This window comes from Halichoerus grypus, chromosome 1 (genome assembly GCF_964656455.1).
Source record: "Halichoerus grypus chromosome 1, mHalGry1.hap1.1, whole genome shotgun sequence".
NCBI lineage: Eukaryota > Metazoa > Chordata > Mammalia > Carnivora > Phocidae > Halichoerus > Halichoerus grypus.
Window position 1 is genome coordinate 18,277,263 of NC_135712.1, and position 25,575 is coordinate 18,302,837.

The window sequence follows — 25,575 nt, forward strand, 5'->3', positions numbered from 1 at the left end:
AGCAGCTGACTCCTGATTTCGACTCAGGTCATGATCTCAGGGTCCTGGGATCAAGGCTCTGTGCTCAGCGGGGAGTCTGCTTGGGATTCTCTCTCCCTCTGCTCCTCCCCCAGCTCTCTCTCTCTCTAAAATAAATCTTTAAGAAAAAAACTCAACTTCCTTGAGGTATAATTTACATACATTGAAACATACATATTTTAAGTGTACTGTGTACACTTAAGTGCATGCATGACTTCAGCACATGCATACATCAGGGTGATGGCCACCATTACCAAGATATAGAACATTGCCATCATCCCCCAAAAAGTTCCCTCATGACCCTCTGCTATCAAATTTATATTTCTACCCCCATTCCCAGGCAACCACTAATCTGCTTTCTGTCATTATAAATTAATTTTGCCTTTTCTAGAATTTCATGTAAAAAATATTATGCAGTGATTTGTTTGTGTCTGGCTTCTTTGTTCAGCATATTCTTCCAGGGATTCATTCATGTTGTTGCATGTGCTTCAAATTTGTTTTTACTGCCAAGTAGTGTTTCACTGCATGGATATATAGCACAATATGTTTATCCATGGGTTATTTCCCTTGGATATTTTCCATTTTTCCTCCTAACTGTATATAATAAGGACTTTCCTCATTATTTTGAAGTATTGGATATTAATCCATAATACGCATGTATCCTAATTCACTTAACTGTTCTACTTCTGCTAGATATGGAAGCTCTTTATCATGTTTTAAAATTATAATAAATAATGTTATAAACATATTGGAATCTGATTTGGAAATAGGATTCTTGGGCTGTAGTCTTTATCTTTCAAAGGTATAGAAATATTTTCACTCTCTTAAATTCTAAGGTTGCAAATGAGAAGTCTGATGTCTGTCTAATTCTCTTCCTGAGAAAACTTTTTTTACTATATTGAAAAATTTATATGATTTTAAATTTATACTAGTTCAAATAGGTCTCTAGGATATGTATATATGCATGTCTCTTTTTAAATTTTTTAATTTATTTTTTCATTAAAATTTTACTTAGTTAACATATAGTGCAATATTGGTTTCTGGAGTAGAATTCAGTGATTCATCACTTACATACAATACCCAGTGCTCATCACAACAAGTGCCCTCCTTAATACCCATCCCCCATCTAGCCCACCCGCCCTGCGTGCCTCTTTAAAAAAAAAAAAAAAGGTTCATCAAAAACTAATGATGTAATGTATGGTGATTAACATAACAATAAAAAATTTTTTAAAAAGTTTTCTTGGAACTCACTCACCATTTTAAATTTGAAAATTCAAATTTTATTATAGCTTGGAATTTAAAAAAAAATAATCTTTTAAATCTTTGCTTCTTCACTTTTTGTTTCTTTTAAAACTGTTTCTAGCTTGCATCTAGACCATATTTGGTCTCTTCTATGTGCCTTAGTATTTCTTCATCATCTATTTCATTGCATATTTTTCTATCTTATGAAATATGCTATTTGACCTAACAGCCTAAGTTGTTTTTTCATCTGTGACAATTTTATAACTTTTTCTGTGATATTTTTAAAATCTCCAATCAAGTTTTACTTTAACCTCCAGAAACTCTTTTTCTGCCCTCTACTGCTGTGTTTTAAGGTTTTTCATTTCATTTTTTGTGTATACATGTCCACCCATATATACATACATATTCTTTCTTTTTTTTTTTCCAAATTCTTTTTTTTAAGCTGTCACATTTCCTTAAATGGCTTGATATCTTTCTTTGTCTTTGGATGTCAATTGAATTAGGACTCCTAATCACCTGAGTACTTTAAGATGGAATTTCTTGTGCAATGTTGAACCAGCAGGTAAGCTTACTTGGTCATATCATTGAAGTGTATGAGGAGAAGGCTCTCTGTTCTCAAAAGTAAGCTGGAAGGGGCTACTCTGATCAACACTTCAACTTTCTACTGGCATCAGTGGCAACAGGCAACCTCTCCCAGAGCTGTGTGCAACAATTGGGCAGGTGTAGTCCTGTCCTTCACTAGATGCCTGCTTCTCCATCCCGGACCTAGGGTCCTACAGCCAGTTTCATCTGCAGACGCAAGCATCTTTCCATTCCAAAAACCTTCAGTATCATTCCCTAGCTTCACAAACACTGACTTACACCTATATCTTCTTTTAGAACTCAAAATCCTGTATATCTGAGACTTCCTCCAGTTATTCTCCCAGCTATTTAGAAATTCTAACAGTTATTTTGAAATTGTACTCCTCAGCAGAATGTTGAGATCGGGTTAAGAACAACAGGACCTAGTGATAAAGTTTCTGAAAACCACGGATTAAATGACTGGATTTTAATCCAAGAGCAAGAGGAATGCACTGGGTTTTAAACAGGTGAGTGAATGTGATAAAATCCATAGTTTAAGAAGAAATATTCCAGCTTCAGTCTGGAGAATATCCTTGGAGGCAGGGAGACTGGTTGTAATGGAGACTCTAAAGGCCTAGATTAGAGCAGAGATAGAAGCAAAATGCAAATATATTTGAGTGTTGTTCAGGTGCACAATCAGTAAAACTTGGTGCTAGATCAGCTGTTGGGACTGAGAGAGAGAAGGACCTGATCAGACTTCTTATTGGACTGGTGGATGGCTAAGACTTCACTGAGGCATAGAACACACTAGGGATCTCAGGTTATATTTATTTGAAAGTGATTTTTCCTCCTATCCTCTTACACCCATGCAGCAACATATTTATAGGCCTAAATTCCTAGAGGAGGACTGATTACATTACATTGCATGTGCATTTGAATCTTGATACATATTACCACATTGCTCCCTTAAAAGCTGGGTTTTGTTTTGTTTTGTTTTGTTTTTGGTTGATCTGATATATGAAAAATGATGTCTCGCTGTCAGTTTGATTTTTACTTTTTTTTCTTTTTGGGGAGTTAGGATGTTTAGAAGACTAAAGATAGGTAGGTAAGTAGATAGGTAGATAGATAGATAGATATTTCTATTAATATCCCTGTTCAGTTTTCTATTGGCTTTCTTTTCCTTATTGATTCTTAAAGTTCTTTACAAATTAGGAGATCAGGACTTTGTCTGTCCTATGCATTGTAAATATTTTTACCAGTTAAATGTGTGGCTTATCATATATAGAAAGTTTTAATTCTAATGGAGTCAGATTGGTCAATTTGTTTCTTTTATGACTTCTGAGTTTTTTATAATGCTTAGAAAAGACTTCCATAATTATTTCATAATTATTTACATGTCATCCTCCCGTTTTTTATCTAATATTTTTATAATTGCATCTTCAAGCTTAAATATTTAATTCATATGAAATTGATATTGATGAAAGAAGATAAGAATCCACAGATGCCTACTTAAGGCCCCAGCACAATTCACTGGATAACCCATCATTTCCTCTTCTGCTTTAAAACTGTCTTTTTTTAAAACTATAAAGTAAATTTCTATACATATGTATCTCTATTTTTATATTCTCCATTCTGTTCCATTGAGCCCATCTATTCTTGTGTTAATCAAAACTGTTTCAATTATTGTGAAGTTATAATATATTTATTTTCTATTGATGCTTATCCCATTCATCACTCTCATTTTTTAATAGATATTCTTACAGGTTTATTTCCTACATAAACTTTAGAATCAGATTGGTTTGAAAGAAGCTCATGTTGGTATTTCTATTAAATTCAGTTTAATTCCCAGATTTTTATATTAATTTTGAGAAATCTCTTATCTTTATGATGTTGGGTCTTCTTTAATAAGTAAAGATAATTGTCTTTATTCACTTATTCATTTCTTTTTTTTCTTTCATACATAAAACTGAGAACTTTCTGATATTTTTGCAGGAAAGAAAATGATTGATTCTTTAGTCACTTAACTCTAGTTCAGAGCTGTAGAGTTGATTCTCTTTGATTTTCCACATATACAAGCATATCATTTGCAAATGATAATTTTGCTTCCAGTTTCTATAACTCTTTTTTTCTTTCTCTTGTCTAATTGCATAGGCCAGTAACTCCAGAACAGTGTCAAATAATAGTGATGGCCATGTATGTTCTTTTTTTGTTTTCCATGACTTTACTGGCAAGGCCTTAGATGTTTAACAAATAAACATTTTATCAGCTTTCAGCAGAGATACCTTACACCGTTTCTGTACTTTCCAATTCTCCTGGGCTTTCTTTATTGGCACTCTTTGTCCAGTACCTTCAACCCTGAAAATCCCTACATTTGTTTAAAGATAAAAAAAACTAAATTCTTCTTCACCTACTGTTTCCAAAGGAAAAACTGGAGTAGAGGGCAGGAAGAAAGAGGAGCTTGCTAAACTGCACAACAATGGCCAAAACATAGGGTTAGAGAAAGTTCCATCTAGCTGAGGGAGTCCCTCTCTACAGAAGGAAGAACCGGAGGGTGGGGAGGAGTCGGGGCCACCCCCGCCCCCAACCCCACGTCGGTGCCACCCGCGGAGATGAAATGTGAGCCCGGGTGGCCCAGGACTCAGGAGCGGGCTGCTTCGTCTTCCGCCTGAACGCCGCGGTCAGAGACAAAGAGACCTCGGTCCCAGCGCAACCCCGCGCGGGCCGGCCCGGGCTCCCCTCGAAGGCTCCCAGGGCAATGGCCCCCCCGCGGTCCCCGTCTCGGGAGTGCTGACCTCTCCCTCTGACCGCCCTCCAGCCCCTCCGCGTCTGGGGCTCTCCTTTCGTTCCCAGCCCCCTTTCCAGTCTGTCTGTCCGTCGGTCCTGGCGCGCAACCTCCGGCCACCGGCTTGGATGGACGCGCGGAGGCTGCCCGGGTGTCCAGGGATCTTGCTTCCGAAGTTGGTCCTGCTCTTTGTCTACGCAGGTCAGTGGCTTGGGGAGGCGAGAGAGGGGAAGGGGACTTGGGACTGAGCCTGGGTCGCCCTCGGGGCAACGCGGGTAGGGCGGGACGCACGGGGACCTTTGTGGGAGGGTCAGCACTGTGTGGTCCCCGCCGGGTAGCCACAGAAAAGGTGCGCCGGGACCCTCGGCTCGACCTCCACGCGTTTTTGTTTTGTTTTGTTCCTTTTCTTTAACTTTCCCCTTTTTTCCTTTTCTCTTCCTTTCTCTTTCCGCAAGCAACTTAAAAACCCCAGTCCTATTCACGGCTCGGGAATCTGAGGGTTGAGGGCAGAGACTGAGGGTGGGAGAAAAGCATCTCTAAAAAGCACCTGAGATTAGAGGTATTTGCTGAAGTTTTAAAATAAACTAATGTGGTGACTTTTCCATTTCAGAGTAGGCTACCCCCTGCCCCTGCTACACCCACATTCTGAATATTTCTAAATAAAAAGCTTTAGACCTTTGGGTTTCTTCTTTAGATCATTCTCAAGGGTAGTAGTCTGGGTAATTGGATGCTTTGAGTTCAAATATAAAGTTTTTGAGGGGCGTAAATTCAACCAGAGACTAATCTGTTTTCATTGATTTCGTTAAGCACTGTTTATAGGTGAAAGGGATTTCATTTCCCTCCTTCTAATTATTCTTCCTGAGCATTGCTAATAATTGATGGAGCAAAGCGCTTTTCTCGTTTTGTACTGAGATGGAGCTCAAAATGACCCTTCACTGGTTATTCATATATAAGGTTAATTACACATGTGGTTTTGCATCTGCTTTGTATTCATAAAACAAGCTAAAAGCAAAGTTGTTTGTAAAGTGTTTTTATGTCTCTCACTTCCAAGGACAAAAATCAGAGACAGTAGTAAATTTATGTAGCACTGATTTAGCTTTTGATACTTACAAAGATATTGCAACTGAAATGAAGATGTTCTTCAACATTGTTACTGAACATCAAGAGAATCGAACTCATTCAACCTTGCCAGAAATGACTCCCCAAACGTCTATAGAAATTTTCAATTTGTACACTAAAATGTAAATTAGTAGCTGTCTATAAGTTATTTAAAAGATATTTTATTGCAAGGAAAATGCTGACTTTCAAATACAAAAACTTACAAAAGTAGGAAAAGTACTTCCTATTTAATGAGGAGAAACCACATTCTAACCTGTTTACAATGCTTATTTCTTTTACTTACAGTGTGTGAGGTTTTCAGAATTTGAGAGACTGAAACAATTGCATTAATACTAGTTTTATATTAAAATCTTATTAGTTCCCTTGAAGCTATGATTCTTTCTACCTCCTCTGTTTATCCAAAAGAAAAAAAAAAATAAGAAAATAGAACACGACCTCACTCATCTTTAGTCAGTCGCACCCTTGAACAACAACTTATTCTTTTGTCTATTTTGTTCCCTGTGGTAAACCGAAAGCTTCTAACGTGCACACTTTTCCTTCCTTTCCTCCTGTGCCCCCAGTGCTAGATGCACAATCCCCGGGGTTCAGGAAATCTGCAGAGCTGGCTGGCAACAAGTTTGGTTAGTTTTAGAAAGCTTTCCTCCATTCATTTCTTCTCTCCTCCCCCATCCCTCCCTAGGAAGCTACAAAGTAATCACAAGCCAGTAATACTGAATTGACATACTGTCTTTGATAAGAAATGTTTAGCTAATGCGTTCTTTCGTGTTAATTCCTGAACTCTTTGCTTCAGAAGCCCTTTTATGCTTGCTATATTTATTTACGCAATATTTGTTGAGTGAGGTATTTTGCGTGATGTATAGGACAGAAGCCATGCTCTGAGTCTTGTCTGGGAGACAAGGTGTGCCTACTTTAATGTATAAAAGGCTGTGCCATAGAAGTACAGCTGTGGGCTATAGGTGTTCACAGGAGGGGACCCCGTCGCTGGCTTAAGAGTGTAAACTCTATGAAGATGATGTCTGTCTGTTTTGTTCAGCGTAATATCCAGAGACTAGCAAAATACCTGACCCACAAGAAGAGCTCAATAAATATTTGCTCAGAGAAATTAAATTAAGGAGGAATTTTAGGAACTAGACCTTTGATAGGGAAGCCTTGGACATAAGGGAATGGAGTAGGATATAATGTGAACAAAGGCAAAAATCATGAGATACCTATTTGCAAAAATACATAATTCATTTTGGTTGGAACTAAGAGATGTGGCTGGAAGTGAGGACTGGAGTTAAGCGGGGAGACAATGCAGCTATACTAGTTGAGACACCCTGTTAAATGAATTGCCAGCTTTAATGGGACAAAAACCTAAGTAGATGCATTGCTCATAGCCTGAATTATTTTCCCCCAAAGCAAACGCATTAAATTCATGTTGCATTCATTAAGGAGGTAAGAGCAAAGTTTCTCTACCTAAAGCATCATGTTTTGCTGTGGAACCACCTTTGGAAAGAGACCCAGTGAAGTTTATATTATCATCCAACTCCCAATGCAGGCGACAAAGACAGGATTTGGCCAAGGTTTTACCTTCCCCGGGCCTCAGCCAGTGACTTCTGTCCCCTCCCTTTCCTTCCTCTCTTATCCTCAGCTGTAGCTTACAAGAACCATTTCTGAGCAAGTGCTTGCGGCCAGATGTTGCTTTTCCTGTGCTTCACATTCCTTAAGGCGGGGTGAGGGTTGGAGAACCTTCTTCCAGATCATGCTTTTAATTAAAGTCACTGAAGAAAGTTTCCACTGGCTATTTGTCAGGGATATTAACTTGAATATTAGAAGTAATGTTGTTTATCTTCTGAAACAATTGGAATGTTCCATTCTTTACAAATGAGAAAATGCTCTGGTATCTTCCAAATCTGATCTTCATAGAATTATTCTGAAATAAACTGGAGAAAGCAACTAACATTAAACTAAGATTTGAGGTGTGGTCAAAACCTGAGTTTGGAAATGTGATTGTGAATGTATTTGCCATACTATTAAATCTGCCCTTTTCAGTTGTTTAATTCTGGGAAGTTGACAGGAGTGCTGGAAAATGCCATAAAAAATAATGAACAATGTGTGACATGATCTTGATGTTTGCTGCAGGTATAATCCAGCTTCTTGGCTACAAGATAATGGGCTTGGTTTCCTGTAACATTGGTTCAAAATATTTTGATAACACCATGTCCTTATAACAGTAGTAATTGGAATACAATAATAGTAATTGGATCTTTGATATTCATGGAGAGCTGAATAAGATGTCACTATCATGGGCATCATTCACAAGACACCCCATGAAGCTACTTACATAGGGGTTGTCTTGCTCAGACAGAAGTGGGGATCTCAGCTCTCCCACTATCTAAATGACTTTAAAGAACATAAAGCCTCTTGAGACAACTAACTAGTCTAAATATTTGAATTCACTAAACAGCACTAAAAATGAGAGCTATAGAAATTCACTGAGAAAATGATCAAATAAATAGTCTTAAAAAGTGTGATGTACTCTGCAAAAAGCATACACTATCAAAAAATCATTATATTGTGTTTCTGTCTTCAAAATTTAACAGTGGTTTTAAGTAGAGTTACTGAATCTTACAAGGGTAATTATTTTTTCCTCTCATTTCTTCTTACGACATCTCAGAAGAAAACATTAAGGTAGAAATAAAGTCAAGGGGAAAAATACGAATGTTTCCACTTGCTCTACAAAGGCCATGCAGTATTGACAAAGGTGAATGAACTTTTGATCACATCCCTTTGTCAAAAATCATCCTGCCAGGGAGGTGATTTAAAAACAAAATCTGAATTTTCCTTTCTAGATAAATCAATCACATGGACATACAGACAGAGTGTAACATAGTTCACTTTTCAGTTATGATTTGACAGGCAAGCAAAAGTGTTCCATAATTTAGTTCATAGTTGATGTTACCTTTAGAGAATGAGCTGGAAAGGACTTATTTTGTGATTCTTAAACACATAACTTAAATTACCAGCCTATAACTTAATGTTTTCCTAGTCATGTACCTGAAACTCACATATCCATTATAATTTATATCACTGAGTATAACTGATAATCTTAACAAAAATCATTGAGGTAGCACAAAGAATTTTAAAAGCCAGGGTAACTTTTATTCAGCATTTTGGGTTTAATTTTCATTACCCAAAACATAGGGAAAAAAAGACAGTAATTTGGCTTTATCAGCTCCAAGTTCCTTTTACTCAGAAAATACCTTTTCCTCTTCCCACAGTGCTGTTTCATAACTTATTGATTCTTAAATCTGGCATTAAATAAATTCTTAATTATTTACAAGTTAGTTATCTACAGGCACCTCTTCCTACAACTGACTGATGATCTTCCAATCCAGATGGCTTGACAAGATATATATGCAGACTAATTTGTGTAACCATATGTGTGCAAAGTGTAATTATTAAGATAAAAAAGTGTAGAGAAAGGATAACATATAATACACTGTCATGAAAATATACATTATTTTAAAATTATCTCCAGTTGACTTTATACATGTCAATCACACTTTCCATAAAATGAAGTTAATTGGGAGTACTACCCTCAAGTCAAGACTTTATCATTTCGAGATTATTATTAAGAACTCTATTAAAAAAAAGATTTCTATTGAAAAATTGAATGACTGATTCGTTGGATCATTCATTTCTCCTTTCATTGTCTCATTCAACAATTCTAACTACCAATTATGGTACTTGATCAGGAAATTCAAAAAAGAATGATCTTTGCCTCTTCTAGATTTATGTCCAGGAGGGAAGGAAGACTCGTTTAGATGCTTACACATGTCTTGGAATTCTGAGTACGTACAGTGAATATCTAAATGCGCTGAAGAGTGGTCTTTGAGGGTGAGATGTGAAATAGAAGACTTTTTCATGCAGCTGTGATTTCAGAACTGTAAAGGACATATGTGGTGTTTATGTTGCAGAGGATTGCCTTGCTCAGTGTGGGAAAGACTGCAGATCTTACTGCTGTGATGGAACCACACCCTACTGTTGCTCCTACTACGCTTATATTGGGAATATCCTCTCGTGAGTACTTTGGCGCTATTGATGCTCTTCCCATTGCTCAGTTATGTTCTCACAAAGTACTCCATTATAGTTAGGGACAGAAATTTTGAGAGTCGTTATTGACATAAAATGTTCACGGAGATACTAAACACTCATCACTATCTAGTGTGTTATATTATTTGACAAAATGTGCCAATTGATACGCAAAATAAGCTGCTTTTATTAGAAGGGAATTAAAAAGTATCTTCTTACTGCTTAATTTGTGTTCCAGAATAATAATGGTTTTAGTCAACTGCATTCATATTATTGATCATTTTTTAACATTGTAAATTATATGCTTTTGTCTGCTTTGTTGAAGGATTTGTAAGCTAGAATTTGTCATTTAATTATGGCTAGTTTATTTTGCCATGTATTTGTCTAACCCATTCAGTAGATATCAGGGAAAGGAGACATTATGAATAAAAAGCAGTTGAGATACGAAATGTCAATTTTCTACATAATGCATAGTAAATAACTTCAAGAAATAAGTTTAGAGCCCAAAAAAGGCCATCAAGAGTGTAAAGGGGTAACCAACTACAAACGTCAATGAAACATACACACATAGGATGTGTTGAGCATTTCCCCATAACAAATTAAGAATGTATTTTGGAGGAGCGCCTGGGTGGCTCAGTTGGTTAAACGTCTGACTCTTGATCTCAGCTCAGGTCTTGATCTTGGGTCATGAGTTCAAGCCCCATGTTGGGCTTCACACTGGGTGTGGAGCCTACGCAAAAAAAAAAAAAAAAAAAAAAAAGAATTTGTTTTGGAGTTGCTTCTGGGCAAAGGGAAATGGAGAAGCAAGAACCACCTTCAGGGTTGTATGTCTGAAAGGTGTACAAATCTCAGTCCTTCTACACACATCTTGAAGTGGAGAAATCAGAAAATTAGGAATGTTAAGAATTTTCGGAGTCAAAAATCACCCATGGCTTTCCAATAACAGTAAGAGTCTAGCTTCTCAGACTAGCTCCTTAGTTTTTACTTTTCAAGTGAATATCAAGATGATTTGGGAGCTGTTCTGTGGTGGCTTAACTCCTGGCCTGTGAAGGCTTTAGTAGAAACAGGAGAGACTGGGCATGAAGGGAAATGTGCCTGGCTATTTTAGGGCTGTGTCCACTCATATGGCTTATAACTCATCCTCCATTCTGAGGCTAGAAAAGCTGGTACCACATAACCTTCCTAGAATCAAAGTTGGGGCTGTTATTAGAGATCAAGTCTCTGAATAAGGCCAAAAAGAATCATATTTCAGGATACTCTTGAAGTCTATCATGGCTATATAAGAAATGGTAGGCTGTAATAAAGATTGATGAGTGGAATTTTAAGCATTCTTTGAAATGCAAAATAAGCCCTAAATAAAATGAATTTTTTCTCATGGGAATCTTGTTGAAAATGGGATTAAGTCCCCTTCTTACATTAGAGATCAGTCAGAATGATATTTACAAGAACTAATCAGTTCAGAATACCCTGAATATAAATACATAATGATATTTCACATTTGTATATCATTTCTCACTTTTAAAGTAATTTAAAATACATTATTACTGAATTCCATTTCTGTTTTCGAGTGGATTCCACATGGGAGCTATTTGCTGCTTTGGGGAGATGTATAAGTGGGCCCAGCAGGTGGTATAGATTTGAGGAAACTGGCTTCAGAGGGATTCTGTGATTCTTTGGTCCCCTGACTCCTGGTCCCACCTGCTAATGTCCATCATGGTTTGTATTGTGCCCTCATTTCTCACCTCATAGCTACCTCTACCCTGGTAAATATATAGAGAAGACAAAATGACTTAATTAGAACTTAAGAAATTTAAATGTATAGATGTGCTTTGTATGTTTTATATTCGCATTCACATTTACATTTTTATGGCACATTTTAATTTTACCCTTGGTTAAAGTAAAGAATTAGTTGAACTGATATATTTATCTGGGTTCTTTGGGCCATGTACTTGTTATGTTTGAAAAAAGGAATTGTGTTTTGAGTGGGGGGAGAGGAAGAAAAACAGATGGCATTATATTTCAGGTTGTTAAAACTGAATTTTCTGTTCAAAATAGAAGCCAAGTAAATCCTTTGCTAAACAATTCTTAGGAGAAAAAAAAAAAGAGAGAGAGAAGCTTTAAAGTGTTTTCCCCCACTGAATAAAGGAGAATACATTTTCAGGATTTCCACTTATTGTTTAAGATTTGAAAAGAGTTCTTAACTCCACCCAAGGCTTTTTTTTTTTTTTAAGTTGGGGTGGGGGGTGGCGAGTAGATAGGGAGAAAAGTCATTCCAAGAATGCTTACAAAAGTTCTTTCATGCACATGTTTTCAAATATTGCTATTTTGGAACTCATAAACTACACTTCCTCTCTTCCAAGTATCCAGGCACATTCTTACTAAAATCATTTTAATCATCTTAACAGAAAATTAAATCTTTGTAGTTATTAGAAAAGTAATAAGGAAGAAAGCAATAAACATAATGGAATGTTATGTATCCTAAATGACTAATTTTATAAATTGGTTATAATTTGGTTTCTATTTTTGTTTGTTTTCAAAATAGAAGATATCTTGGCTCTGTTTAAAATGAAGTAAAAAGAGTGCAAAATACAATTTGGGTCATTCTAGACTGTTCACAAGTTGGTATGGGAAGGTACACTCAATCCTCATTGCCGAGGCCCCTCTAAAATAATCAGAATAGAGATGTTTAGCCCTTAACTCTGTTTACTTCAACTCTCCTTTCTGTTTTGCAAATTAACCACGAAGGCTCATTTTATAAAGAGATCACAAGAGCTAACTTTCAACTTACCTTTTAGTTGAGAAGTCTTATTTTACTCAGGTCCCTCCTTTGTAGACACTTTATATTCTAAATATGAGTTAATTTTGACAAATAAATTCAGATTATACATCACCACATTTTTTTTTCAGTTAAAAATTCTTAATTTTACTTATGTCTCATGAAAAACTTTAAAAATTCAACTTTTAATAACGTATCTACTTTTTAACTGAAATATAACTGGCATATAACATTATATTAGTTTCAGGTGTACCACATAATGATTCAGTATTTGTATATATTGCAAAATGATCACCGCAATAAGCCTATTTAACATAAGTTGATTTAAAATAGCATATTTACTTTTGGTCATTATGGTTATAGATAATAAGCTCAATATAGAAAAATAGTACCATTTTCCAGAATTTAAGAATGCTTTTACAGAAGTCAACATATACTATCCAATCAGTTATTTACAAATACATATGGAGTGCCCATTAATTACCATGGCAGTATGGATTCTGGGATCCAAAAATGAATAAATGATTTAACTTGACTTCTAGGATTTCACAATCTAATAAGAGAAGAAAGTGTAAACCAATAATTCTAATTCAATGAATTAATCTATAAAGTGCCATTGGAGGGCCAGGAAAAGAGAAAACAGCTATGTCTGTGTGTGTGTGTGTGTGTGTGTGTGTGTGTTTAGAAAGAAATGTTTAGAGGGGCGCCTGGGTGGCTCAGTTGGTTAAGCGACTGCCTTCGGCTCAGGTCATGATCCTGGAGTCCTGGGATCGAGTCCCACTTCGGGCTCCCAGCTCAGCGGCGAGCCTGCTTCTCCCTCTGACCTTCTCCCCTCTCATGCTGTTTCCTCTCTCTCGCTCTCTAATACATAAATAAATAAAATCTTTAAAAAAAAAAAAAAGAAAGAAATGTTTAGAGAAAGTCTCATAAACATGACATTGGATCAGAATATTGAAGGAAGAGTAGATATTTACATAAATGGACAGTCAAGAAAGGGAGGTACATTCCAGAGAGAGAGACTCTCAGTTGCAAAGGCAAAGATATAAGAAAGGAAAATGATCAGTTTGGGAAAACCCGTGTCATTCAATGTCGCTAGAGAGTGAAGGTTAAACTTTGAATACGGCAGATGAGTACGTAGGGAAGAAAAAGATAGGTCCTGACTTTCACATACTTTTATTGGTAGATTACATACTTTTATTGACCATACCTAACAAAACTGAAACAAAATACTCCATTATTTTTCTGGAAATAAGATAGCTGGTTTTATATAGAAATGACACATTCTTAGACATCACTATAACAAGGGACACAGGTGAGAAAGGCCAAATGGACATTATTTTCTTTATGCCATAGAGAAAGGACTTGGAATAAACACTTTGTAATGTTGCACTATTTAGAACAACATGACAGCTTATGTGACCTTGGAATTATTTCTCCATTTCCTCACAGGGGTAACTACCTGAAGATTAAAAGCCTCACTATGTTTCAAAGTGAGGATTGGGCCAATTCAAGAAGTAAACAATTTCTCTTCAAGTTGATTCTCAAATATTTCATTCAGCCACTCTTGCCCATGAAAAATAAACATCTGTGATGAATATGGAAAGGGATATTTCAATTTTTGAGCTGATTAATTGACATTTTCAAGAGAGACGATCCAGCATGAAGATGTGGTTGTAGAGTACTCTTTAGAATTGGAAGAATTCAAAGGGAGAGAGGGGGTCATTGAGTGGCTAATTACTGTTAGCAATGGAACAAAGTAAAAACAGGACTTTATTGGAAATGAAGGGAAACTGCTATGTGAGGAAAAAAAGAATTGCCCAATATTGAATATGAACCCAATAATGCCTAGGTTGGACTTAGTGAGCCAGATAACAAGATATAAGATTTAATCCTTTTACTCAAAAACAGATTTTTGCTCTTCCAGTTTGCCTCTGTAAAATGCAGCTCTGTCTAGGGATTTCAGAACACCATCCGGCCAACACAAAATCCCCATGGGGAAAAAAAAATCAAGAGGAAGAACTAATAATGGAGATCCTGGTGGGATTAAGTTTCTTTTCTTCTCAATGAAACGTGAAAGATGTATTGCGCACAGTTTTGCAAGGACAGCTAATAAATATCACCACTGTGATTTTAGAGCCATATTATGCATGGAAGCAAAACCAAGTTAAAAGATAAAGGTTTCATATTTTCAAATGGCATTTGAAGTCCTTTGCTCATTAAGTAGCTCAGCATTCTGAATAAAACACGTGAGGCTCTTCAAATACTGACTGGAACATAATGCATTTTGACAGGCTTTTGGTATTGGTAAAAACATCATTTAAATTAATTAACTTAAAATATTCTTAGTACTTAGATATTAAAAAAACAACTCTGAAAGGTGCTTACTGAGCAAATAGAAATTTGTGGGGGGTCTTATTTTTAATCATGACACAAAGATAAATAATTAATATAATGTTAAAACAAATATGAATTTGATTTCAAATGTAGTAACAAATTATGTTTAATACAAGAATTAAGTCAGTGTTTCTCAGAAGCCATTTATATTTTATGGGTTATTTTATTAAGAGCAAGTATAAACATCTAGAAATCTAAAACTCTTCTCAGTCAAATTTATATTCTATTTCATCATAATTGCCTTTGTAAATTAAGCTTAAATGTCAGAAACATAATTTGTTTTTAGGAAGAAATTAAGTTTCTAGAACATGTTCTCAGGAAATTATAAATATGTATAGAGATATTCTACGTTCTACACCAGGTTCTGGGGAATATAGCCTTGAATCAAACATGGCTCTTGCCCTTGAATTGTTTATAAGCTACTGGGGAGCAGAGACCTATAAGAGATAGTTTAATCTACTAGGAAAAGCACAAAATGCAGTGGAATTAGGTCCAAGTTTAGGGTCCTAGGAAGGCTTCTTGAAAGAGAATAATTCTAAGATTAACCTTGAAAAGCAATTAATAAAATTCATTGCTTACTTAGAGTTAAAAAAAACTAGCAAACTAAGAATATAGAGGAAAATGTCTTCACCTTATAAATATCTCAAAACAAAGACCACCCCTACCAAAAATACCAAAAATTTAGTGGTACAATATTACAACCTTTCTCCTTAAAGGAAACTGTAAGGCAAGCTAGCACCTTCTATCCAGCATCCTACTGCTCTGGTCAGTGTAACCAACAAGGTAAGTTAAAAAGAGGGATAAGAATTGGAAATGAAGGAGCTAAATTGTTATTATTTTTAAATGATATGATTGCCTATACTCCTCAGACTATAAAAATGAATGAGAACTCACCAAGATTGCATCATACAAGCTCAGTGTACAAAAATTAGTGCATTCCTATATATCAGCAACGTTCAGACAATGTAATACTTATGTAGCACACAAATCTCACTTACAACATCAAAAACTATAGGATACCTGGTCAGAAATCCAACAGTAATACATGTATGGCGTTTATGGAGTAATATAAATATATAAAAATTTCAAGGGATGAAAAAGACGCCTGAAGAAATTAAGAGATTTATCAAATTGTAGATGGGAATACAGTAAGGATGCCAATACTGGGATATGTCAGTTCTTCCTGAACTCCATGTAAATTCGGTAGAATTCTAATCAAAACCCATTTTTTGGACCATTTTTTTGTTGACTTTGACAGACTGAGCCTCATGTTTATGTGGGACAGTAGGAAAATAAAAGACAGATATGAGAAAGAACAAAGTGAGGAGACATGCCTTGGAGACATCAAGATTTATTATAAAGTTATAGAAAATAAATGGTGTGATATTGGTTCACAGATAAACCAATAGAATATAGAACTTAGAGACTGACTCATGTATATATGGGAATTTGATAGATAACAGATGGCATTACAAACCAGTGGAGGTGGATAGATTATTTAATAAATGGTCCATTAGCTATCCATATGGGTTAACATTAAACTAGATCACTCCATCACACCCCACCCAAAAGCCTATTCCTATTGGATTAATTACATAAATGCAAGAAGCATTCGTTTACAGCTTTTTAAAAAAGAAGAATGACATTATGGTATCAGGATAGGAAAGATTTCTAAAATAAAAGAGAAAAGCACAAATAAAACTACTAAAACGAAAAACCAAAATACCGTATACTTTAGATTTTTATCTCCATGACTTATTTATTTTATAAGTGGAAGTTTGTATCTCTTAATCCCCCTTTATCTATTCCATCCATCTCCACCCCTGAGAACTATATACTTTTAAATGGTGAGTTTTATGGTATATGAATTATATATCTCCATTGAAAAAATTTTTACTATATAAGGCAACAGAATTCCAGAGACAAAGCATAAGGCAAATCCCCCACTTGGAGAAGATATTTGCAATTCATATGACTCACAAAAGATTAAGATCCAGAACGCCAGATAGGAAAATGGGCAATGTGTGTACACAAAAAAAGTAACAGAGCAGAAAAGTGGAAGGCAATAAACATATGGAAGATGCCCCACCTTGCTAGTTAAGCAGGGACCTGAAATACCATCTCGCACCTGTCAGACTATCAGTGCTCTTAAGTCAGACCGTGCTGAGCCATGTGAGCCAAGGTGAAGGGGACTCACACTCCCGGTGGAAGAACAGAAACTGTTATCAACACATGGGGAGCAAGCGCCGTCAAGAGGAAGATGGGCATACTTTGGGGTTTAGCAATTCTTCTTCCACATATATTCCCTACAAATTTTCCAGATCTGCAAAAGGTGATTTTTGTCATATTGGTGGACATGTTAAACTAGAAAACATTGGAAGCAACCTAAATTTCCATCAGAAGAAAATGGATAAATGGGGTGTGTTCATACAACGGAACGGGATACAGCAATTACAATTATTCCGTGCATGATAATGTATCATTATAGTAAGTCTCAAAACTGGTAATGCTGTGTGAAAAAGAGCTAACAGAAACAATGTGCAAAACATGGTACCTATTTGTGTAAAGTTGAACACATAAAATAATTCTGTGTGTTACTGGAAACATGGGCATGTGGTAAATGTGTAATTATCTGAGGGAGAGAAGGATATACGTGAATTTTAGGATTTCCCAAGACTGAGAGGTTTCCTAGAATGCAGAATTTTCACTACTGCAATGGGGACAGTCTTTGGCAAACTGGGACAAGTTGGTCACCTAGGGAGAAGAACAGGGAGGAGGCCTTCAATTCTAGTATTTTATTACCGAAAAAATTAAACAACTGAAGCAAATATACATTATGAACATGGAATGAGTTTGGGTGGGGAGTATGTGGGTGTTTTATATTATTATGCATAATTCTTACATATTTGAAAATCTTTCAATAAAGAGCAGGAAGTAATTAAGCCTGATGATCGCTGGAATGGAATCACCTGGACACCTGTGATTCTGAGACCAGTTCTGTTGTGTGGGTTTTCCAACGCCACCAAGCGATTAACTCAATTCTGACTCTATGTGGAGACAGCATCAGATCCCACAGGTGAAGGCCTCAGTCCTCCAAAACCCCCTTCCACTTCAGCCATCAAAGGCAAGTCCAGGTTGTCCCCTATGCTTCTGACTGACCAGGTATAGATTGGAAGTTCCAACGACCCCCTCCTTGGGTTTGATTAATTTGCTGCAGTGGCTCACAGAACCCAGAGACCCATTTTACTTACTTTATTATAAAAAGATATAACTCAGCCACAGCCAGATGGGAGAGATGCCCAGGGCAAGCCAGGGGGAAAGGGCTCAGAGCTTCCATGTCCCCCTAGCACTCCACTCTCCCCAAATCTCTGTGTGTCCACCAAACCCAGAAGCTCTCCAAACTCTGTCCTTTTGGGGTTTTATGGAAGCTTCATGACATAGGCATGATTGAACTCAATCTCCAGCCTCACTCCCCTCCCCAGAGGTTGGTGGGTGGGACTGAAAGTTCTAAACCTCTAATCACAGGGTTGGTTCCCCTGGCAACCGCCCCCAGCCTCAGGTGCTTTCTGAAAGTCACCTCATTAACCTAACAAAAGACACCTTTAGGAAATTTCAAGGATTTTAGGAACTCTGTGCCAGAAATAGAATGAAGACCATATGTGTATTTCTTCTTGTAAGTATCGCAGCATCTTGTTAATATGCACCTTCTAGTTTGGTAGGTATGGGGTGGGACCTGAAAATCTGCAATTTGAACAAATTCCCAGAGGATGCCGATGTGGCCCTTCCTCTGCACACTTGGGTGGGCAAGGCTGGTGCTGTGTGACAGTGCCCTATCCTATGGGATGAATGGTAGGAGAGATTAGGATTTGCAGACTGATGGAATGTGGGGCTAGTGATTGGGGCTAAAAGAAAGGAACAAGCCCAAATTTAATTCTGGAGCTTCCACTTTGGATGATTGGGTGGATGGTGTGCTGGGAACTAATAGGAAATGTTCAAGAAGGTTCAGAAAGGGGAATTAATTCCGTTTTTAATTACGTCGAGTGGCGGAGGAGCAGGGGAGGAGTGGTAATAGGCTTGATAGCCTATAGGCTAAGTTCAGTGGGCCTTCAACTGGTGAAATGTACTAATCTGAACTCAGTGGGAAGCCGGGAGCACTCACAGACAGATTTGAGAGTACAAAGCCTAGAGGTGCCCTTTGAAAAAGGTGTAGAAGAGAGGTGTATGAAAGAGAACAGCAAGCCAACCGCAGAGCCCCAGGGAAATTCGGAAGCACACTGTGATTTCTTCCCTTTCTATATTTAATCAGCCTTTTGAAAAGTGTTCTACATCTATTTCAGCCTCCCTTAAAGTATTTTCTATCCCTTCAAATTTCCTGCACCTCTGTGAAAATTCATCGGTTCTTCACTAATCAGCCTGAATATACCTTCTGTATAATGCCTTTATTTTCTTCTATGTGCTTTTTGTGTTTTATATCATCTAAAAGATAGGATTCATGGCATTTCAGTTCATTCTGAATGGAATGTGTTGTCATAACAAAGCAATTTATGTGCTGGTCCATCTTTATTTACTCGGATGGTGCCCAAACAGAATTGACTCAGTCTAGTCATATATCCCAGGTTTTAGGGGCTACCTTATTTAGGTAGAAACCCGAGTTTGGTATTGTAAGAGAGACTGTGCTTGGTGGTGGCAAGTATTATCAGAATGAAAGGAATTACCCTTTATTTAATGTGTTCTTTGTTCCACATGCTTAAGAATATATTAGTTTATGAATCCCCAGAAAAGCCCTCATGACCAAGGTATTATTATTCTTGAATGTATAGATGAGGAAGTTAAGGCTCAGAGCTAAGTAATTTGTCTAATTTTAAGCAGCTACCATGCAACGAGCTGGTGCTTGACCTCTTTCTGCCACTCCCCACTGGCTCCTGAAGATCTGAAGATTTCAAAAGGGATGAATAGAAACTATTCATTTCTGTAAGACCTGTAAAGGCCTAAACCCCATGTTTTGGGGGAAGCCCTTTTTTACTCTTAATATCTGGATTAAATTCCCTCCCTTATGCTGCCATAACATGATCCTTTCTCTACTCTGTTATTATTTATCACTTTATTCCAGTTCCTCAATTATTTGTCCGCCCTTCCGGACTCTAGACCCTGAGGGGACAGGAAGCCAGTGTGACGATTTAGCATTGAAGGCACAGGGTGGAGCTAACTGTATGATCCAGAACAGACTGTTCCAGATGCAGGTCAGTCCTCCAATTACTCATGAAAAACCTGAGGTTTTGTGGGTTCTACCTAAATACATATCACCTGTATAAATATTTGCTTTAAATAAATCATAATTGGAAAATGTTGTTGATGTCAGAGAATCTCTTTTCATGGAGTATAAATCAGGGATCATTCATGTCATGGTTTCTATGTAGCCAGTCATCACTTTCCAGTCACACCATTTAGGATAAATTATAATCAGATGAGAGGGATAAGACTTCAAAGACCGACTTGATTATAACGATTTAACCTCTTGTCACATTTCTGGAGTGACCGTGATCCTTGAGTGATGCCGTGTCATCTGCCAGCCTGTAATTATTAAGGGAACGGCCTCCGGTGCAGCTCTCTTCACTTGCATAATTTTTGGAGATAAAATGTTTTGTTGATCAAACTGAGGAGGGTGGACATATGCACACACAGTGATTTTTATTGCGTTCTATTGGGAGAATCCTGGGCGGCAGCTATTGGCCAGAACACAATGTCTTTAAGCTGTCTCCTGACTACGAAATGTTAGGATGAATACACCCATAACTAATGAAAATTTCAGAGGGCAATAATAACCTCATAAAGTGTAATAGGATTCCATCTGAAAGTGCCACGGTTGAAAGCCTTGGCTATTTAACCCATAGTAACTCAGAGACCAATGGAATTTCAAGTTTCGATATTCATTTTTAAGGAAAGAGGAAGAAGATCGATCTTACAGGTAACAGGAAGAATGCTTTGTTTATGCCTCTGCAGAAATCTGCCCCAAATAGAGAAAAACATGACAAATTACCTCAAACATACTCAGTATGAATTCATGCTGTTAAAAAGGTGAGCAGAACTCTTTCTATGCTGCATTTTGCCAGAACTAAGTGCTCCCTGTGGTTGCAAATGACCACCTGCACAGCATTGATACGACATTTTTCCCCTCAGACACCGGGAATAATAGAAGATCAACCTCCAGAGTGGTACACATAGAGAAATACTTGAATTTAAATTTATCAAGTAAACGGCGATTGCAGTCTCAAGCAATGCCCATCCTTACATTAAGTAAATAGACCTCTTTGCCCTTTGTCAGGTGGAATTAAACAAAAAACAATTCTTTATGATTCTATTATTAATAGTAGTCTTAGTGATAGGAAGTCATCGAAGAAAAACCAAGAATGTTTGGATTCACAAAAAAATGCGTTTGAGTTTTTCTTCTTTGCTCTGTAAACTCTGTTCTGCTAATATCACTGAGCCCCAGTTTATTAATATGTAAAAAGGGAATGGCAGTAAGCACTTGCCTACCTCTCAGAATTTGGCTAAAGAATATATTTGTTCATAAAAGCATTTAGAAGAGCTCTGCACATTTTCCCTGTCATTAATGAAAATGCTGGGCTTTGAAAATGTCTGGAGCTTTGGAAAAGAGGAAACAGGTCGGGGGAGCAAAGTGCCTTCTCCATGGTCATTCAGAAATCCATGACAGACCTGAAGAGCAAATGCCACTTTGGGTGCAGGGCCTTCCCTGGTCCTCTGGACCAAAACATGGGCTTCTGTCCTCAGGAGAGCACCCTCAGCCTTCAATGAAATAAACGACCTTTTTAATCAAATGTGATTGCAGTCTAAAAACTGCAAAAGCAGCTAATTAAGTTCTCTGTTCTGCTGCCCAGCAATTGCTAAAAGCATAATACAGCCCAGTAAGTCATGTGCATTAAATAGACAAATCTGCCACGTTGCCCTAGGCTGACCTATGAATTAGAGAAGCCAACTCAAAAATGGGGTAAACAAGTCTAAATAAAAATATATAAACCTGACTTATTAAAAAAAAAATCACACATGTAATAGCAAATATCAGGGGGGCAATGATTTGCTTTACTAAACGATTCATTATGGAGCTCCAATTAATTCGCCTTTCAAATTTTATTTTATTCACAACTTTGTGGAAATATATATTGTACCTAAGGCTGGTGCATCTCCATTGATGATATGTCAGTAATTAAGGCACAAAACAGTGTTCTAACTGCTGGCCATTTCAACAGAGTGATCACAGTACTCTATAGATTTGAGTGTGCCTTTGCATGTAAAAGTTTAGAAATGCCCTGATTAGGCTTTTTAAAAAATGTCTTAATCAGCAGTTCTCTCAATGTAAGTCAGTGCTTATAAGACAAGAATAAAAAAGGCAATGACTTGCCTCTGATGATATTATACATAACCTACATTTTGCAACAATCGCCAGATTGAAAATATTTTCAGTGGTAGTGAATAAAATGCCAGATGGCATGCTGAATAAAAAGTCATTGATCATAACAAGGATCCACTGAGGTCTATCAATTCTAAAATGAATTTCTTTACACTCAGTTTGTTGGCCTTAAACAGCCGGCTTATGGTATGTGCTATATATATTTTTTAGTGTTGGTGGTAAAATAGTTTTTGTCTCATTACCTTTCATTGCGAGGATTGGCTCCAGTTCTGGGGAAGACAAAGTATGCTCCACTCACTGCCTCCCACTGAATGCAGCTATAGAATTTGGGTGGAAGGCACGAGACAGCTATTTCAGATACACGGAAGGTAAAGAGTAGCAAGCAGATTGGGGAACAAGACCAAAATTCAAAGTACTGCCTAACTAGCCAAGAGTTTACCAGTGTTTTTTCCCTCTCTTTACTCCACTCTGCACTAAACGTAGCCCAAAACACATAAGTAGGCTTCAGGATATGGACACAGACAGATACAGGGGAATCCCTCTAGCTCGAGCTAAATAAGCAAGGTCTCTTCATGCTGAAAGACAGCGGGGAAAATACCCCGATATTTTTTTCTCTTCTCTGTTCTCTTGTGTATCCCCAAGTGATGTTTTGGTTGCTGCAGGAGTGGCAGTGACAATGACAGAAGCCTAAAGTCCTGCGACTGGGGAATCTTCCTTTCTGATCAGAATGATGTATGTCAGGAGGATGGAGTGAATCCCCACTGCGTTTTTGTCTGTCTTTGTCTTCCTAGTGTTCAACCCTCGATATGAGCCCATTTTTGAATATGCAAAGAGCAAAGTAAATAAAGCCCATTTTTCTGACCAGAGAACCAAAAAAGTTGCCCCAAGGGAACCAGAAAGTACTAGTGAGATCTTTGTACTCACTTTGGCAGCACATATGCTAAAACTGGAATGATGCAGAGAAGATTAGCATGGCCCCTGCACAAGGATGACATGCAAATTTGTGAAGCATTCCATAGAAAGAAAGGGGGGACGGGGATGAACTAGTGAGATCTTCAAGATAGAAGACCTCAAGAAAGTGACCCTAGGGTTCCTTGTGAATTCCTGGGCTCATCTCAAGTTGCACATGTGTGGATCAAACCCTAAAAAGTATACATAGAACTTTAGAACTGAATACAGGATATCCAGTTCACAGATTGGCAGTTGGGTGGTGTACACACGGCTCAGATCCAAACCTGACTGCAAAGGCTCTGAAAATGGAACTGACATTAAAACCACAACCACCGGTCTGCCTGGAACTTGTGGTCTAAATTGAACCTGGTTGATTGCCTGCTAAAATAAAAATCTCAAAATTCCCCATCCACTTAAACAAAACCCAAAAACCTCATAACATAATACTCAAAGCCCAGGTTACAATTCAAAATCACCCAGCATACAAAAAAAAAAAAAAAAAACAAGGAATCTCAACTCAAAAGGCAAACATAATCATCAAGCAACAGAGATGTTGGAATTATCTGACAGAGCTTCTAAAGCAGCGGTTATGAAAAATGACCCCAAAAGTAAGGGCAGACATTACTTGAAATTAGTGAAAAGACCAAAACAGAAAATATGAAGAACTAAATGGAAATTTCAGAATAAGAAATACAGTAGCTAAGGTTTAAAAAATTCACTGGATGGGCTCAATAGCAGAATAGAGATAAAGAATGAGTGAACGTGGGAACAGAGGAATAGAGATTATTCAATCTGAACAACAGAAAGAAAAAATATTGAAGAAGGAGAAGGAGAAAAAGAAAGGAGGAAGGAAGGAAGGAAGGAAGGAAGGAAGGAAAGAAGGAAGGAAGGAAGGAAGGAAGGAAGGAAGGAAAGAAGGAAGGAAGGAAAGAAGGAAGGAAGGAAGGAAAGAAGGAAGGAGTCTCAGGGAAAAGTCTAGCATTGATGTCACAGAGCCCCAGAAGAGAGGAGAAACTGTGATTGCTTAAAACTTTCCAAGTTTGGCAAAAGAAAAAAACCAAATGCAAGAAGTTCAATAAACTCCCTGGAGCATCAGCTTAAAGAAATCCATACCCAGACACATCATTTACTACTGAGAACTAAAGAAAAAAATCTTGAAAGCAGCTAAAAATAAGCAACAGATTACCTACTGAGAAGCTATGATTTGAATAAGTCCACATTTGTCATCAGAAACCATGGAGGATGGAGAAGTAGCACATTATGTGATGAAAGAAAAGAATGGGTAATCCAGGCTTCCATAACCAGCAAAAATATCCTTCAGGAATAACAGTGAAATAAAGACATTCTCAAATTTAAAAAAACTAAGGAAATATTTAGCAGGCTGACTTGACTTGATCTAAAAGGATTGTTAAAGGAAGTTCTTCAGAAAGAAGGCAGATGATGCCAAAAGGAAATCTGCAGTATCATGAAGGAAAGAAGAGTACAAAATTGGCATATATTTGGGTAAATATAATAGCCTATTTTTCCCCTTTTGAATTCTTTAAGATAGGTTAGACTGTTGGATGTAGAAACATAAATTGTATGTTAGTGTTTTCAGTGGAGGTAAATAACACAACCATTCCAGAAGTAAAGGGGAGAAAGTAAAGAAATCTCTAAGATGGTGAAGTTCTACTTTCTAACTAAAGTATGAAAGTGATTCTCCATAATGATGAGAAGTATGTGTTCTGTAATCCTTAGAGCATTCACTAAAAGGAAAAACAAAAACAAATACACAACCACCCCAAAACCCTGCAAAACCTACAGCACAATATAAAGTAAGGCAGGGAAGGGAAATGAATTGAAGGAATGAAACACAAAGGAAACAAACAGAAAGTAAATAATAAATGATAGACCAAACATACCAGTAATTACATTAGTTGTCAAAACGCATCAACTAAAGGACAGAGAATGGATAGTTTTTAACTGACAGAAATTTATCCTATCCACATGCTACTCATGTCAACTACAATGATACTGGTAGGTTAAAAGTATGGGAGGAGGGAAAAATGGGGAGATGTTGGTTAAGGGGTACAAAGTTTCAGTTATGCAAAATGAATAGGCTCTGGAGATACAATGTGAAACTATGTGACTATAGTTAGCAATACTATATTGTGTAACTGAAATTTGCTAAGGGCAGAGATGTTAAATTTTTCTCAACACACACAAAAGAAACAGGTGACTGTGAAGTGCTAG

At 37.2% G+C, this 25,575-nt stretch overlaps 1 protein-coding gene and 1 non-coding gene across 3 annotated transcripts in view; both read left to right on the top strand.

The window, feature by feature from the left end:
• Window positions 1–4,323: 4,323 nt before the first annotated feature.
• The window catches only part of CYYR1 (cysteine and tyrosine rich 1), a 105,412-nt gene continuing 84,160 nt past the window's right edge, over window positions 4,324–25,575 (top strand). For both annotated transcript variants that reach the window (XR_013441521.1, XM_036120241.2), the window contains exons 1-2: window positions 4,324–4,804; window positions 9,682–9,784. Coding sequence is in view for 1 of the 2 variants with exons in the window: in XM_036120241.2 (XP_035976134.1) it covers window positions 4,732–4,804; window positions 9,682–9,784 (176 nt within the window). In the remaining variant the exon portion in view is untranslated. The remainder of the gene's footprint in view (window positions 4,805–9,681; window positions 9,785–25,575) is intronic.
• Window positions 23,309–23,415, top strand: LOC118553276 (U6 spliceosomal RNA). Its single transcript, XR_004925924.1, has one exon. It is a non-coding gene; the product is annotated as a U6 spliceosomal RNA (small nuclear RNA).